We start from the raw sequence: 18,293 nt of genomic DNA, 5'->3' as shown, positions 1-18,293 counted from the left end.
TGGGACCATTTTGAGCATGTTGTGCACATTTTTATGACTTGGTCACAAAATACTTTTTGTTCCTCATATAATTTGCTACAACTTTGTTTTAGGTTGCTTAGACATGCAAACATTCTAAGTGGTACTTTTTGAACAGTCAAACCAAAAAGTCCTAGGGTCAAAACAAGTCAAACCATGAATTGGAAATCTTAATTAGGCAAAATGATCAACATGAACATTGTTCCTAATGACTTTCTAAGCATAGCTAAGATGTTTAACAATGTATTTAGCCATACCACACATTGGTCATACAATAATCAAGCACTAAAGGTACTGAAACGATGAAAAATAATTGAAATGATACTTTTGTTTCAAAGTCATGTTTTCCATGTTTCAAGTGATATATGCTCATGAATGGATGAATGATGCACATGATCAGGAAATGCAAGTGCAATTAGGCAAGACTAACACCAGGGGTGTTACAGCCCTCCCCCCTTATAAAAATCTCATCCCGAGATTTGGGTTACGAACCATTTGTTATAAAATTCTTCATAAGCTTTTTGTAGATACTCTCCTGTTTCCCAAGTTGCATCTCCCTCATCATGATGATCCCACTGTATCTTGTATGTTTTCACCACACTATTCTGAGTAGCACGTTCCTTCGTGTCTAACACTCAGACTGGTTGTTCACGATACACCAAATCTGATTTGAGTCGAATACCTCGAGGTTCTATTCTTTCCTCCGGAACATGCAAACATTTCTTGAGATGTGATACATGGAAAACTAGGAAAACGGTACTCATTGTTTTAGGTAACTCTAACTTGTAGGCTACCGGACCTCTTCGTTCCAAGATCTTGTATGGTCCTACGAATCTCGCGGCAAGCTTTCTTCGGATTCCAAACCTTTTCTTCTTCATTGGCGTGACTTTCAGATAAACATAGTCACCAACTTCAAACATAAGGGGTCTTCTTCTTCTGTCTGCATAGCTTTTCTGACGTGATTGGGCCGCTTTCATATTCTGCTGAATAATATGAACTTTCTTCTCGGCTTCTTCTACAAAGTCAATGCCATAATATCTTCTATCACCAGGCTCGACCCAATTTAATGGTGTTCTACATTTTCTGCCATATAAAGCTTCAAATGGGGCCATCTTGATGCTTTCTTGATAACTATTATTATAAGAGAACTCAGCTAACGGTAACCATGACTCCCATGATCCCTTGGAAGACAATACACAGGCTCTTAACATATCCTCCAAAACAGCATTTACTCATTCAGTCTGACCATCTGTCTGAGGATGATAAGCGGTACTGCGAATCAAACTAGTTCCCAAGCCTTTGTGTAAATGTTCCCAAAAGTGGGTTGTGAACTGTGAGCCTCTATCAGATACTATGGTCTTTGGTATACCATGCAACCTCACAATTTCTGCGATATACTTCTCGGCATATTGAGGTGGTCGATAATCTGTTTTGATAGGCAAGAAATGAGCGATCTTGGTAAGACGGTCCACAATTACCCAAATCGAATCATGTCCTTTTTGAGTAGTGGGCAAACCCGTGATAAAATCCATACTGATATCGTCCCACTTCCAACTAGGGACTGATAAGGGTTGCAACATACCGGTAGGTTTCATGTGAATTGCTTTCACTCGACAACATGTGTCACATCTGACAACATATGCTGTAATTTCTTTCTTCATTTTGGTCCACCAATAGCGAGATCTTAGTTCTTGATACATCTTACTACTTCCGGGATGGATAGATAGCTTAGAAAGGTGAGCTTCATCCATGAGTTTATTCCTACGCTCTCGATCCTTGGGAACCACAAGACGGTTGTCAAACCACAACACACCCTGTTCATCCACTTTAAAGTGTTGAGACGGCTTTTCTTTTAGTTTCTCTTTGATATGGAATATTCCCTTGTCGGTTTTCTGGCCTTCTATTATCTTACTCTCCAAAGAGCAACTAATCTGAATACTATGTAATACAGCAGGATGCATTAGATCGAACCCATCTTCAAGTAATGGCTGCACATTTAAATAATGTGACTTTCTGCTCAAAGCATCTGCCACTACATTGGCTTTACCAGGATGATATTGCACATTCAAGTTGTAATCCTTTATCAATTCCAACCATCTGCGCTGTCTCATGTTTAGCTCTGGTTGGGTAAAGATATACTTAAGACTCTTGTGATCCGTGAAAATATTGCACACATTACCAAGTAGATAATGTCTCCAAATTTTTAGGGCGTGCACAACTGCAGCAAGTTTAAGATCATGTGTTGGATAGTTGACCTCATGCTTTCTCAATTGACGTGATGCATAAGCTATGACTCTCCTTTCTTGCATAAGAACACAACCCAATCCAGTCTTCGATGCGTCGCAAAACACATCAAATGGTTTCTCGATATCCGGTTGTGCTAGAACAGGAGCAGTGGTCAACAGTTTCCGCAAAGTGTGGAAAGCTGCTTCACACTCCTCTGTCCACACAAACTTATGATCCTTCTGTAGGAGGCTTGTCATCAGTTTGGCGATCTTCGAGAAATCTGGTATAAAGCAACGGTAATAACCCGCTAGTCCTAAGAAACTTCTAATCTCAGGAACTGTGGTCGGTGCTTTCCAATTCATAACTTCTTGCACCTTACTTAGATCGACTGAAACTCCATTCTCTGACAGAATGTGACCAAGGAAAGGAACTTCCTTCAACCAGAATTCGCATTTGCTAAACTTAGCATACAATTTATGATCTCTAAGTCTGGTCAAGACAGTTCTCAGATGCTCTTCATGATCTTTCTCGTTCTCGAAGTACACCAGAATGTCATCGATGAATACTACCACAAATTTATCCAATTCTGGCATGAAAACTGTATTCATCAAAAACATAAAGTATGCAGGAGCATTTGTCAAGCCAAAAGACATGACAAGATACTCATACAACCCGTATCTGGTGGAAAATGCAGTTTTCGGTATATCCTGTGGCCTAATCTTAATCTGATAGTAACCGGATCTCAAATCTATTTTTGAGAACACCTTGGCCTTGGATAATTGGTTAAACAGAACATCAATATGTGGCAAGGGATATTTATTCTTGACGGTCACAGCATTGAGTGGCCTATAATCTACGCACATTCTCAACGTGCCCTCCTTCTTCTTTTTCACAAACAAAGCGGGACATCCCCATTCAGACTTGCTTGGCCGAATAAACCCCTTTTTTGACAAATCTTCTAATTGCTTCTTCAGCTCAGCTAACTCATCTGGAGGCATCCGATAGGGCCTCCTTGAAATCGGAGCTGTTCCGAGGACTAGCTCGATTCCAAACTCAATCTCCCTATCTGACGGAAGACCAGGTAGCTCATCCGGGAATACATCCGGAAATTCACACACTACCGGAATCTGATGAATAGGAATGACTGCCGTAGCACATGTAACACTTATCAGATCTGTTCTCCGAGGCAATGGTACTTGGAAAGTACCCTCACCCAGGGGATCCTTAAGGGTAAGTACTTGACTTCCAGTATCTATGACTGCTCCCCAATCCTTCATCCAATTCATCCCTATAATGACATCCAAGACTAACCCAGGTATAACTATCAAGTTCACTCAGAACTTCCTGCTACCTAATTCAAGGGTTGCCCCTCGAATCATCTGGTTGGTCAAAACATCAGCCCCTGCTGAGCTTATACGGTACCCATAACCCAATTCTGTGCATCGTTGTCCATGTTTCTGTGCAAATGCTTGACTCATAAAAGAATGCGATGATCCAGAATCAAATAGAACAACTGCAGGGTTTTCGTTGACAGGAAACTTACCAGCAGTGATGGGCTCTCCCTCTGGAATTTCATCCACTGTCGTACTATGCATTCTAGCATTATAAGTCTGCTGCTTCTTTTTGGGCGGGTATGGACAAAACCTCGAGAAATGATCGGGCTGATCACAGTTATAACAGGGTCCTCTCACTGTCCCGGCAGATCCCACAGCTCCCTTGGAACTGCCTTGTACCATAGTTGCGGCTGCTTTGTTGGGCTGTACTGCCATCTTGTACGGCTTTTGAGGTCCACGGAAATTCTGACTTCTTGGCTGAGGTGGCCGAAACCTAGCGCCAGGTGCCAATGGGCGATATGGGGGACGACCCCCCATAGGGGCTCTAGCTTGAGACGGCCCACCTTCAAAGGCTCTCTTACGTGTCTTGGCTACGGTGCTGGCGTTGTTATTCTTCTCCTGCTTTAGACAGTCGCTGATGAAGTCATTGAATCTAACACGTTTGTTGGTACCAACATGCTTCATCATTTTTGGATTGAGACCCCTCTTAAAACTGGCTATCCTTTTAGCATCTGTGTCAACCATGTCGGGAGCATAGCGACACAAGTTGTTGAAGGCATGCAGGTATTGTGTCACGGTTTTGGTGCCCTGGTTCAACGCTAGAAACTCTCCCAACTTCATCTTGGTCAGCCCTGGTGGAATATAGGCTCCACGGAAGGCCTCAGCAAACTCTCTCCAAGAAATCTGAGCATTTGGAGGGAAGGTAGTATGATGGTGCTTCCACCACATTTCCGCTGGTCCTTGCAATTGAAGTGCAGCATACTCCGTTTTTAGAACCTCAGTCATCCTCAACACACGGAATTTATCTTCCATCATGTTGATCCATTCCTCAGCATCGAGTGGCTCTATTGCTTCCTTGAATACTAGCGGCCTGGTGTCCATGAAATCTTTGAAACTGCTATATTGGTTCACTCCCATGCCACCACCTTGATTGTTACCACGTTGAACGTTGTTGGCGATGGTTCGAAGAAGATCCTCCATGTTCTTCTAGGATTGTTCCGCGTTGCGCTGACTCCCGAGCAGCTGTGCGAGGAACATCTCAGGGGTAAACGGGGGAGGAGGTGACAAATGCGGTTCATAGGGAGGTTCATTGTTGTTGCCGTGGTTTCCACCACCACCACCACCACCGGTCCCCGCACCGTTGGCACCAGGCTCAGCGGCCTCATACATGGTTCGGCGAGTATTTGTCATCTGCATATTTCAGCAACAAGTAACGATTGAGTGAAGCTGTAATAATTGCGAGTGAAGGAAAAATTTATGCCGTACTGAATTTACTGGAGAGAATAAACTCATACAATAAAACAGAGGCACAACAATCGCATCCCAATTAAAACAACAACACTTAATCGAATTACTTCAACGGCAAACATCGCGTCCATACAGTCACATTGCCAGCATACATACACTGGACTTTTTATGCGTTCAGATATCGCATTCAAAAATCAAGTTCCAGCCACATGCCAAGTCTCATACGTTCGAAGCAACATACGATAGATTACATGCCAACAAAAGAAATGCCATCGCGACGAGACCTAGATACTAGCGCAAGGCAACTAGCCTACTCCTCGGGGCCATCGTCGGGATCGGAGACATCACCATCGCCTCCAGGTGAAACTGTAGGCTCATCCTGGTTGTCGTCATCGATGTCCATGCCAGCGGCGTTCGATGGAGCATATGGGCCAACCCCATTGTAGAGCGCGTGAAACTCCTCGTGCAAGTAGCCGTTGTATTCCTCTAGCTCATCGACCCTCTGCAGCAGAAGGTTTCTTGCGTTCCAGGCTTCATTCCTTTCCTAAACCAGCTGTCCAATCATACGGTCTGCATTGTTGTTGGATTGAGTCAACGTATGCACCCGCTGCATAGCTCTATCACCTCTCTCAACCGCCTGATCTCTCTGTAAGTTCATATCAGTCAACTGCTCCTGCAAGCTAGCTATAGCACGTGCCTGTCTCTTCTTCTGCTTCTTCCCTTTGAGCTTATCCTCACTACGCAAACCAGTCAAAGTCCAGTAGGTACTCTCGAGACCCTCATACGCTCTGATGGCGGCGAACATAGCACTTATTGCCTGGTTGTCGCTAGCCTGTCCTTCAGCTGGACCTCTGACCAATGCGCTTCCCTGAGGCTGAACCCAAATGGCATCACGAGGATCATCCCTAGGAAAAGTACCAGCCAGAGCTGCTGCAAGCTCACTGGGAAATCTGCTCATGATGTCCTTGATGACACAGAAGGCTGCTCCCTCTGCACCCTCAGCTGAAGTGCGACCCTCAAACTCCAAATGCCAACCATCCCAATCTAGAGCATCACCGAGAGCAGGAACCGTGATCTCCACCACTACAAGTCCATCCTCTGCTAACTGGCTCTCATTCCATGAGTACACCGGCTCTTGACCCTCTGGGTACCCCACATCATGGAGCACTCTCCAAAGCAAAGTTGGCATGCCAAACTCGCTCAAGAAGGTGTCCGTGGTGCGGTGCTCCCTCAGGGCCAACGGACGTCGGGGTGCTCTTCCTCCAGTGGATTTACGGGCGGTCTGCTTCGTGCGGGCCATCTGTAGCAAAAGTTCTTTTATTACCTCGGGGAAACATATTTTTGGTGATACATCTTTTATCAAAATGAGATAATCAATTTATAAGGGGAGGAATGCATGAGATGATGAGATGCACAAGTAACATGATGTATGTACGTGTCGTACGTTCTCACAAACTTAGGAAATAAATAATTTCTAACGATGAATTCGGTGGCATACAACGATCTCTCAATACGTAGCTAATACGTTCTACACGATAGCGTTGTTATGTACCTACAGAAAATTCATTTCAGCCCAATTCCTAATGAATGCATAAAAGTAGTAAAGTTTTATCTACACGCTCTACACGAATCCCCAAATACGTGTACAACGCTAGTAACTACCCGAACCATCGTCCTATTGACAACATCGCCTCAACAGACGGAAGACCCATTCATGAGATACCTTTGTAAAACATGTGTAGAACATGTAATTACTCTAGCATCATATAAGCATTCACCCTAGATCGGCAGTGTATCCGATCATGCTCTCACAACTCACACTTACCGAGGCGTAGAGGCAATGATCCATACATTACCACTCAAACAAGTGGCACTCATACAATAGCACGTCGTATGAGTGACGAAAGAGAAATATGATGCAAGAACCCCAGTCAGTATTTAATTAAGCCACCTAAAGTCCTTAACTGGGCATAACGGATATGATCACTGGCACACTTTATAGTTTTAAAATCACGTTTTTCAAATGCCTTTTTGTTTTAAATACACTTGTGAACAGTAACACGCTAAACCATGCTCTGATACTAGCTGTGACAGAACCGACCAATTATACGAAATTAAGTAAGAAAATCATCCACCAGAGCAGACGATTGAACAAACTTAAGCCCGTATAACCCAGTAGTCCGTGAAATCACGAAGGATTTCAAACCAACTCGTGTCCCAGCCATGATCGTAATAAGTTTAGCGGTCACCATCACAACTTACATAAAAGTTCGCATCACAGATACATCAGAGTTTAAACATAGTTATTACAAACCAGTTCGAATAAAAGTAGCGGAAGTCATTTATTCAAACCACACACACACTCACGCGGAGTTTAAATATAGTGCCAACGAATGATCATCTTCAGCAAAAGCATCAGATGAGACGTAAGGAATGACCATGCCCATGGTCCTAAGCATCACCCATCGCAGGATAAAGGCAGTTGATACAGTAGCCGTAATACATCTGCCCATCTGCAACAAGTGGGAATAAAACCCTGAGTACAAGAAGGTACTCAGCTAGACTTACCCGACATAACCAAAAATAAATGACACCAAGGATTATGAAGGGCTTTATAATAGGGTAGCTGACTCATTTGCAAAAAGAAGCATTTTTAGCATTTCGAGAACCTTTAGAAAAGCATTTTTGCCAAGTTAATTATTATTAACCTGTCGACTAGATTTGCACCTATACTAGAGTGAACATGTGATTAAGCAGATAATGATAACCAACGATCATTAAATAACTTCCATACTGTCATATTCATTATAACTGTCCAAGTGTTCCATAAACATTTACTACGATGAAGTAACTCAAGTCAAGTGGTCACTATCCAGGAGCGATGGCGATTCGAATCGATTCCTAACCAGCTGGTGATTTATTCCTTACACAAACCTCACTCACCCGCTAAAGTGAGATATTGATCATCGAGTCAACTTTCCAGGAATCTCGAGTTTGCCAGGAACCACATGTACCCGGGGGCCGACCGACTACACTTTGGTCTTATCATCCCGCCCCCGTGTCCTACCACACCTGCTCCGGCACAGTGCGTTGCGGGCAATCTACTTGGCCCGAAAAATCTCCCAGCTTCGCGGTCGGAAGGTACTTTATCCGGCCAGCTAAATGTAAGGCATGCGTTCAACATGACTTGAGGCCCAACAACGGTCGGTCCTTAATCGACACAGACGGAAAACACTACAGTCCAAAACTCTACAAGTCTCCGTCCGGTCTCAACTTCATTTAACACTTAGTTATACCATGACTTCATAGTCATCCAAGCAGATCCAGGTAACCACCTATAGCTCGCAGGTGACAGGAAATCACCTAACTTCTACCGGTCTAAGCCAGCTAAGCATTGACTTGACTGCGGATACCAGGGTAACAAGGATATAGTATAACAAAGGTAGACAAGGTATAATGCAGCAACGGTTGCAAACAACTCCTGAACATAATGCATCAATTAAAGTAAAGCATTTAATTAAATAATCACAAACTGGGAGAAAAATGCTCCGGGGCTTGCCTCTCTCGAAAGAGCTCGGACGGTGATCGGGGCACTCCGGAAGTTCCTCAACGTCCTCCTCGTCGGCTTCTGGCACTTTCTGCTGCTGCACCTCGAGCTGCTCCTCGGGCTCCTCGGGTATGACGACTGGGTTCTCGGTTTGCGATCCTGTATGATGCAATGCGCGTAAGTGATTATGCAAACGGTGCATCGAAGGAGATGAATGCAATGGATATGTTTAAATGCAAGGTAGTCAACATCATCCAAGAAACTATACTACAAGCACATGTCATCTACTGCATTCTCTTCTACTACTAATATGTTAAGTCAACATATCTTATGAAATGCTTCAAAGATACACCAAAGCTTTACTAATTTCTTAATTATACTTAAAGCAACACTTGCTTAAACCCTAATTAATAATAGGTTTGAATAGCAACATATATTTCTGATGCTCCTAAAAATCTGAGAAAATTACAGTAGCATAATACTATCCTAAACAAATTACCATAAAAATTTCATGGCATTTGGATAAGTAAACTATCCTACACAAAAATGACAAGCTATAGCTTAAAAATGAGCATGAAATTACTTTGTACTATGAAAAGTGTCAAACAACAGAATTAATATTTTTCCTAGGTTCTTCATAGCATACAATAACTGTACAAAAATTGTCACAGGCATGTTTTATACAAAATTTGTTCTCTAGCAAAAATAACAAAAATCAGCCATTAAAGGTACTTGAATTACACCTCAAAATTTTCCCACAGCACATGCATGAAACATATTTTTCCTAGGAAATACATGACATAAGAAGATTAACAAAATTGGAATCATATTTTTCTGAAGCCTATAGATTTTTCTACATATTTTTCAAGTTATCAGCAATATTCATGATTAAATAAAATTCTACAGCAAAGTATCTCAAAATGACATGCACAATTTTTCCCAAGTAGATCTGATGATAAGGAACCTAGACAAATTTATCTCAATAGATTTGAAACAACTTTGAGTACTCAAACATTTTTCAAACCATTTCAAATTTCAAATAATAAAGAATAAATTGAAACCATTTATTCAAACGCTACTGGGCCAGCCCGAACGGCTTAGGCGGCCCACGACTGTGCGCGCACACGGCCCAGAATGGTCCAGCCCAGCACCGGCTTCCTCTCAGCAGCGGCGACTGGCAAATGGGACCCGCGCGACAGCGAGAGAAAACAGGGGACGGAGGAGACGACGGCGCGGCAGCTGCGAAATTCGCCGACGGTGAGTTCTCCGGTGAACCCGATGGCACCGGCGTGCTCCCCACAACTATGCGCACCCATCCATACCTTCATTTCAACCTCTACCGTACCCTAGCAACGACGGCGTCTGCAACGGCGGGCGGTAGCGAGATCGCTGCGGCACTCCGGCGACGGCGAACTCCCATTGCCACAACCAAGCTTGGTACAAGCTTTACTAGACTACTATGGAGCTATCTAAGCAACTAGAAGAAGACGTAAGAGTCCCTAGCTACCCCAACCACGGCGGCCTCAACTCCGGTGAGGACACGCGCATGGCGGCGGTGTCGGGAACGGACAATGCGCCCTTACCAAAACTCAGACGGTGCAGCCAAGGGTGGAGGAGGTAGAAGAGAACAAGGCGGCACTGCAATGAAGATGTAGTGAGCGATTTTGCGACGGCGAGCAAGAGCGAGCTCGTCGGAGTTGCTGCGGCTGCTGCGGTGGAGCTGTGAGCGAGCGAAGAAGGCGAATGAAAACGAAAAACGAGCGGTGAACGGGTCGGGCAGGCGCGCGGGGGCTTAAGGCGAGGCCAGCGGTGCTAGAACAGCCGCGGCGCGTGGCCTGCGCGAGCAGAAGACCGGCGACGCGCGACATCCACGCGGCGGTGAACTTCTGAACCGGTCGGGTACTGTAGCTGCGATTCAGAGAACAACAGGGCTGACTGACAGCGCGAAAAGATGATGCTCGATCTCCTAATCCGTTGAGTGTTAGCGAAAGAAATCAAAACAAAAGTTGTACACCTACATGCCAGCTACAAAACTCATTTAGAGATCACTGTCTAATTCGCAAAGGACAGAGAGTAAAATCATGCCAAAGTCGTGTTCAAGAAACTAAAAACTGGAGTTTATACTTAGAAATTTCTAAGTGTTGAACTCAACCCAATTTCTGACTTGTGGGACCATTTTGAGCATGTTGTGCACATTTTTATGACTTGGTCACAAATACTTTTTGTTCCTCATATAATTTGCTACAACTTTGTTTTAGGTTGCTCAGACATGCAAACATTCTAAGTGGTACTTTTTGAACAGTCAAACCAAAAAGTCCTAGGGTCAAAACAAGTCAAACCATGAATTGGAAATCTTAATTAGGCAAAATGATCAACATGAACATTGTTCCTAATGACTTTCTAAGCATAGCTAAGATGTTTAACAATGTATTTAGCCATACCACACATTGGTCATACAATAATCAAGCACTAAAGGTACTGAAACGATGAAAAACAATTGAAATGATACTTTTGTTTCAAAGTCATGTTTCCCATGTTTCAAGTGATATATGCTCATGAATGGATGAATGATGCACATGATCAGGAAATGCAAGTGCAATTAGGCAAGACTAACACCAGGGGTGTTACAGCCGCTTACTATAGGCGACAGACAAATCAGGGCAATGCAGGTGAGCCTACTCACATGAGCTAGATGGAGGAGGACGCGTTCTTGACTCAGGCCACAGAGACCACAGGTGAAGCGGAGACAGCTTACTACAGGCAATAGGCAGATCAGGGCAATGCAGGTGAGCCTAGCCACAGCAATGAGGTAGTGATAGAGGACCGATACTAGGACGACGAATTGCTTACTCAGTATGTTTCAGACTGAGGATTTGTAGAGGTGTGGTAGAGGATTGGTACATGTGTGCTAGTTCAATGCTTTAGATTTGGTATTTGTATTGTAGTAGAACTTTCTCGGTGTTGCATTGTGTTTCATTTGAACTATTTATGTATTGTACCCATGTAACAACACTGTTTAATTTTTGTAACGGACATGCCACAAAAAATAGTATTACAATGCTGCAATTTGCATGTATTTGTTACGTTCTCGGTATATAATGCTTTTGCTTTTTGTCATTGTCACACATTCGGGTATTACTTTTGGATCTTAGCGTGTCTCATTGTGCCTGCTAGCATTAGGCGACAGATGCTTGGTGACCAATGAAGTGGGGCTAGTTCTGTAGTGTCCTGATGAAGCATATCTGATAGAAGGGTTTTCTAAAGAGGTTTCTTCCACAATCTATAGAGTACCAGTGTTACCAAGAGAAACATTAGCCACGATATATGGCATGCATATTCCTTTTAGTTTGGTGACCATCTTGTCCAAATATTATCTAGAAGACTGTACCAATCACAAATGACCTTGTGTCATGTCTATGCTCTGTTTTTTTAAAAGGATAAATAAAAAGTTGTTCTCACCATTGCGATCTTTCGAACCCCCCCTAAATTATATGCATCAAAATCTTGCTGCTGCTGATGCACTCAGAAGGGAGTCTGGCCAGCGCCCAGCATGGGTTTACTATGCCACCGTCCACGACGCGGCTAGGCTGATGTGCCCCCAGCCATGGCACGGTGGTCAAAGCGGCAACAAATAGAATAAGACACTTCTGTTATGTTCTCACATGAGCGAAGTTATTTCATCGTGTTGGTTTAACGAATAGGTCAGCAGGAAGGTTAAGTGCACGAGACAATCAATACACAAGTTTAGCAATACTAACTTGTATATGTCCCAAGTTCATCACAAGTTCAACAATACCTCTGTTCGACATAAGTTCAGCAAGTCATAACTACGATACAAGTTCATCAATACATAAGTTCGATATTACTCGGCATACTACATGTTCCATCGGTATATGGGTGTCCGAGTACAAGTGCATTATGTCATCCTAAAGAACTCCTACGACCTAGGAGTATATGGGTACCGCGGACATCGCTGCCTCTTCGGACGTGAAGGCAGCACGTTAGGGGTGAACCTAACTTTGGTACGGTCTCACTGGCGGTACACCTAGCGGTACTGCTGAGTGTAACTAGGACCCTGCAATTACAATATAGGCATCGTTACTTACAACGTTTAAGTAATTGTGACGTATATGGCGAAGGGTGTTTCAAGTACCTGTTCATCGAACTATGTAGGAAATGGTGCATCACCAAGCTGAGACATCCCAATCTCATGTAGTCCTCCTCCCCGTCCTCGTCCTCCTCATCCTCGTCCTCTTCAACGTCGTGCTCCGTAGGACCCTTGCCTGCATTGCTGGGAGTACGAACATAAGAGGTCCCAGCAGCCATCATGTCAGAGAAACCTGCTCATGTCGACATAGTGCTCGAGCGTAACGAACTAGATAGGTCCGGGTCATAGGGCATCTCCCATGGAGTATCCACGTAGCTAAGCTTCTGTGCCAGCTTCTTGCAGCTCCTCCTCACTTTCTGCAAAAAAGGAAAACACGGATGAATGAGTCATGGGAACCATTTAACCACTGTCATGGCTTTGAGAATAGAATGTACATTGACGAAGATGTGTAGAATGCCGTGCGGCTCCCCTCTGGTCTTGTGAAGTCGCACGGCTGCTTCGTTGGACAGACTTGTCAACTGTGTTGCCTGCATACACAATCGAGGTAAGTTCGTATCACTACAATTCATAGGAACGCTGACATGCAGTTATATTAAAATTAAAATTTCTTACCATGTATCCCTGTAGCGGGGCTCTCTGAAGTTGTGTCTCCATCCTTGTCGCCTCGTCGTATGCATCAGCGATGTCATCCTCGTCTTCGTCCTCATCAATTGGTTTGTTAGTGTAGGGGGCCTGCATATGTGTGCGGGTACTCCTATGCAACCATTGGAGGTAGCGGCCGAAGTTGCGTTGGTCATGCGGCGGATTCTCGAAGATGCAGAAGAGCATTACCTCGACAAAGATTATGGGTCACCACAATCCACCAATGGAAAGGAGGTGGCCGTCGGCGGCAATGGCCGGCCGGCAGCGGCCAACTTCTGGAGGGCGGCGGCAATGGCCGGCCGGCCGACGGTAATCTCCCCTTCTGGAGGACGACAATGGGTAGCGCAGCAATGTCCTTCACGGCTCGAGATAGTGCGGAGAGATGGAGGGGTGGCGACGAGGACGGGCGACGCACGACAGTGGGGAGATGGAGGGGCGGCGGTGGGAGTAAAGGAGGCAACGAGACAGGGGGAGATGGAGATGGAGTGAGGGAGGACGGGCACACGGCGGCGCCCGCGACGGCTAGGGTCGCGGCGGGTGGGGCGCGTCGGGCGCGGGCGCACTGGGCGGGGCGCAGCGGGCGTGGCGGCCGCAGGAGTCGCGGCGGTGCGTTTTCTCGTCTAAGGACGGAGACACTGAGAGAGGGAACAAGGGGTCTGTCGCGCCGTAATACGTGGCGCGGCAGGCCCGCCGCGCCGTGACAGGTGGCGCGTCAAACCTGCCACGTCAGCGGTCGCCGCAGCCGTTGACTGCCCCCTGCTGCGTCGCCATGCATGGCGCGGCAGCGTGAATTAGCCGCGTCGTGCAAACAGACGCGTCCAAAAGTGTTAGTTTTGAAGAAAAAAAAACAGTGTTAGTTTTAAAAATAGTTTAAAAAAAGTGTTAAAAATAAAAAAAATCGCGTGGGGGACTAGAGCCGGCCGGACACTGTTGCAGCGGAATGTGTGTGAGAGAGACCCCTCGATCGGCAGGAGCTCGCTGTGCTGTGCTCGGCGACTGACTGCGAGCGAGCCCATGCACCGAGTCAGTAGTCACCGGTGAATGTTTTTTTTTCTAGACAGAGAGAACAATAAAATGGCCCCGTTCGCTGGTCTGAAACTTGGCTGAAACTGGCTGAAAATACTGTTCCGGCTGAATTGTTGTGAGAGGAAAACACTGTTCCGGCTGAAAAAAGAAGCCGAACAAGCCATTTTTAAGACAAGCGAAATATCGCTACAGCATTCATGCCCGTTCCAACTTTGTTAAGCATGCCTGGTTAGGTTTATAGAAAATATTAACAACATTATTTTTTAAATAATTTATTATTCAACGATCTATCTAATAATACTAATTATGTACTATAATTATTAATATTTTCTTATACATTTGGTTAAAGTTAGAAATATTTGACTCCTCAAAAAATAAGAATGACATTTATTTTAGGACAGAAAGAGAGTATCGCAGAATAAATGTTAGTATTTTCATATTCTATATTTACGGTACATTATTACCAAATCTTCAGGGGTACTGGTAGTGATATTATTCACGGACAGAGGAGTAGCTTCTATTCATGTGCGTTGGACGACGCATCGCCGATGCAAATAGGGAGCCAGATAGAGAGGTCTCTCGCGCGCATACATGTTTGCTTCACGCAATCTTCTAGCCCTTAAGAGAGCGAAAGATGCAGAAAGGGAAGTGTGTAGCCGTGTAGGGAGCTGGGAAAGAGATCGAGGAGGTATCGAGTCGAGGGGGGGTGGTGTGGTACTGGTACCAGCTGCACCAGCAGCAGCTGCTGCCGCTAGGCCTTCTTCTTCTTCCATGCCGTGCCTTTGAAGTCTCATCATCAATGCCACGAAAACAAAGCGGCACATATATAAGCTTGGCTTGGCTTGGCTTGTAGAGCCACTTTGAGGAGAATATATGTGCTTATATGGAAGAAGCAATTAATAAAAAGAGAAACGAGGAGGAAATAAATAAATAAAATGGAAATTGGAGCTGTGACGCCTATGACCTTCCACCAATAGGACAAACACCAAAAGGGATGAGAGAGACTTTTTCCATGTTTACACATATGCCCTCGCTCCCCCCGCTTCTATCTATATTGTCAGGCCTCCTTGCCCTCCCCCATTCTTCCTCCTTTCTCCCTCTCCCTCTCCCTCTCCCTCTCCCTCACTGCCTTCCCTTCCCCAGTTGCCCTCGCCATTGTTTATCCCGGCCTATAACTAGTATAAGCCCGGCCGCCGACCCCCGGCCACTGGAGCAGGGCCGCGCGCAGGCAGGCACGCAGGGAGATAGATAAAAGGTCGTCCTCGGGGGCAGGGCACCTGAGGGCAATGAGCGCTGGAGGCGGCACCAGCACGCTTGGCGGCGGGTGCCCGAGCGGCAGCGGCAGCGGAGGCCCTGGACCTGGAGGAAGCGGCGGCGGCGGGCCCTGCGGCGCCTGCAAGTTCCTCCGGCGCAAGTGCGTAAGCGGCTGCATCTTCGCGCCCTACTTCGACTCGGAGCAGGGCGCCGCGCACTTCGCGGCGGTGCACAAGGTGTTCGGCGCCAGCAACGTGTCCAAGCTGCTGCTCCAGATCCCGGCGCACAAGCGCCTCGACGCCGTCGTCACCATCTGCTACGAGGCCCAGGCTCGGCTCCGCGACCCCGTCTACGGCTGCGTCGCCCACATCTTCGCGCTCCAGCAGCAGGTACTACTATACTAGGATCGATGATTGATTGTCTAGTATCGCTGGATTCGATCTATCATCCATACATCCATCCACGGGCTCGATCGATCGATCGCTAGCTAGGTAGCTGGGTTTTTTTTAATTAGATTAGCTACCAGTTCGGAAATAAATCTACTAACTTGGCATGCATGCATGGATTGATCATGGATGCCTACTAGTAGGCCAGGCCTACCAGTGATCGCATGATTTTCCCTTCGTTTTCGCGTGTGGATCTGGGTCTTTTCTGAATCCGCCGTCTCTGAGATAAGATTCTGGAGCGGCCAGTCGTGTTTCTTTCTCGAGGAAGGCAAGTCCCCTTTCATGAGGAAATCAACACTGCCAAGCCAAGCAACGGCAGTGCAAAAAGAAGCACGCCAAGCGCTAATCCGGGAGGCCTGCCTGCTGCTGCTGCGCCCCGGCGATGAATGATATGCACTTCTCATCCGTCGCATCCGGGCCGTAGATCGGATCCCTCGCTCCTCCATCCGTCAAGCCACGCACGTACACACCATGCGTATGTATGCATGTGTGTATATCTATCTTCTACTAATTATATCTTGGGCTCTGCACAAAACCTTCCAATTCCAAGGAAGTGCTACTGCTGGCTGCCAGTGGTGTGGTGCAGTGCAGGTTTCCGATCTGATCGATGGGCCCTGAAAAGAATAGCACCAGCGCCACTAGTACTAGTAGCAGTAGCAGTCCTCCTAGATAGAAGATCCAAACTCGCATTCTTTTTTGTCCATCGTGCGATCCTCCTTTGAGACCTTTCATTTCATTCATAGCATATTTGCATCCGTGTGATGTGTCTTTTCCATATTATATGCATCTGTATCTGTATGTACATGATGGCTTCAAGTTTGCACGTAACAATTCACTGTTGGTGCTGAATGTCACGTCCTTCCTTCCCCAGGTGGTGAATCTCCAGGCCGAGCTGACCTACCTGCAAGCACACCTCGCCACGCTGGAGCTTCCGTCCCCGCCTCCGCTGCCGGCCCCGCCGCAGATGCCGCTGCCACTAGGCCCGTTCTCCATCTCGGACCTGCCGTCGTCGACCAGCGTCCCCACCACCGTCGACCTGTCCGCGCTCTTCGACCCGCCGCCGCAGCCACCGCAGTGGGCGGTCCAGTCGGCGCAGCCGCACCACCACCAGCCGCAACAGCAGCACCACCAGCTCCGGCAACAGGCGCCGTATGGCGCGCCCGTCAGGCCGGGCGGCGGCCACGGCATGGCAGAAAGCTCAGGCGGCGGCGGCGGCGGCGACGACCTGCAGTCGCTGGCGGGGGAGCTCCTGGACCGCCACCGGTCAGGCGGCGTGAAGCTCGAGCAGCCGCCGCCACCGCCACCGCCACACTCAAGATGAGCTGGATGGGGGAGTAGAACGATCGATCAAAAACCGTGGAGAACAAGGTGAGAGTTGGCGCGCGGCAGTAACGAGGGAGATAGGGTTCGGTGACGGGCGGATGGCCAGCAGGAGTAGGTAAGCAGCATTGGCCTGTTTTCGCGTATCCATCCTGTTAACCAGCTGGGGTGCAATGGCGCCCACTTGCTCGATATATGCTCCAGTTTGATTATATTTGCTCCAAGACAAAACTAGAGTGCTGGGCATCGAGAGTAGTACTAGAATTGACATGTATTAGTAACATTATTACCTTTGCCACCGTTCCATTAATTTGCAAGACTTTTATATTAAGAGAAAAGCCTCTTGATATGCTGGTTTATATACTGTTAATTGTTCAAAATCTATCTATCACTAATCTTGTTTCCTGTTTTCATAGTCTGAATGCATCAACACTGGTACACATCATGATTTTTTTTTTTGCAACTAGTAGCGTTTAATTAACAACCAGTGAGAGTAGTGTGCATTACGATGAAATTATTGAAGACTATCAGTTTTTTTGTTAAAAATGTGCTAAGAAAGTATTCACTACTACTAGGTCGAATTCCAGAACCTCAGTGTCTCAAATATAGACATAAACACACATCTCACAGTTAAAATCGATTAGCTACAGAGTTGTCCCCTCGGTCCACAAAAGAATGCAATACTCACGTCTCAAGGAGTCAATCAATTCAAACTTTGACTAGAATTATATAAAAAATGTATTAACACTCATTAAACAAAATAAATATCATTAGAGTAGTTATATAATATATATTCGTAATAAATTTATTTGAAGATATAAATGCTAATATTTTTTCTATAAACTTGGTCAAACTTGAGTTAATTTGACTGACATGCTTTCCATAATTGCATTCTTTTCTGGACA

The 18,293-nt window shown here is 46.0% G+C and overlaps 1 protein-coding gene across 1 annotated transcript; it reads left to right on the top strand.

Moving 5' to 3' along the window:
- The first annotated feature begins 15,484 nt into the window (after positions 1–15,484).
- On the top strand, positions 15,485–17,721 carry LOC136540272 (LOB domain-containing protein 30-like). The gene is made up of 2 exons (XM_066532271.1): positions 15,485–16,011; positions 16,940–17,721. The coding sequence occupies exons 1-2, from the start codon at positions 15,655–15,657 to the stop codon at positions 17,387–17,389; spliced, it is 807 nt and encodes a 268-aa protein (XP_066388368.1). The 5' UTR covers positions 15,485–15,654; the 3' UTR covers positions 17,390–17,721.
- The last annotated feature ends 572 nt before the right edge of the window (positions 17,722–18,293 follow it).

The sequence above is a fragment of the Miscanthus floridulus genome, chromosome 2, assembly GCF_019320115.1.
Source record: "Miscanthus floridulus cultivar M001 chromosome 2, ASM1932011v1, whole genome shotgun sequence".
In the NCBI taxonomy this organism is placed as follows: Eukaryota; Viridiplantae; Streptophyta; class Magnoliopsida; order Poales; family Poaceae; genus Miscanthus; species Miscanthus floridulus.
Note: the sequence above shows the minus strand (reverse complement) of the source record. Positions and strands in the feature narration are given on the sequence as shown.

Excerpts from the sequence above, each read along its gene's own strand:
- LOC136540272 (XM_066532271.1), top strand. The coding sequence starts at position 15,655 with ATGAGCGCTGGAGGCGGCACCAGCACGCTTGGCGGCGGGTGCCCGAGC. Across the intron at positions 16,012-16,939 it reads TCTTCGCGCTCCAGCAGCAG|GTGGTGAATCTCCAGGCCGA; the intron begins GTACTACTATAC and ends TTCCTTCCCCAG.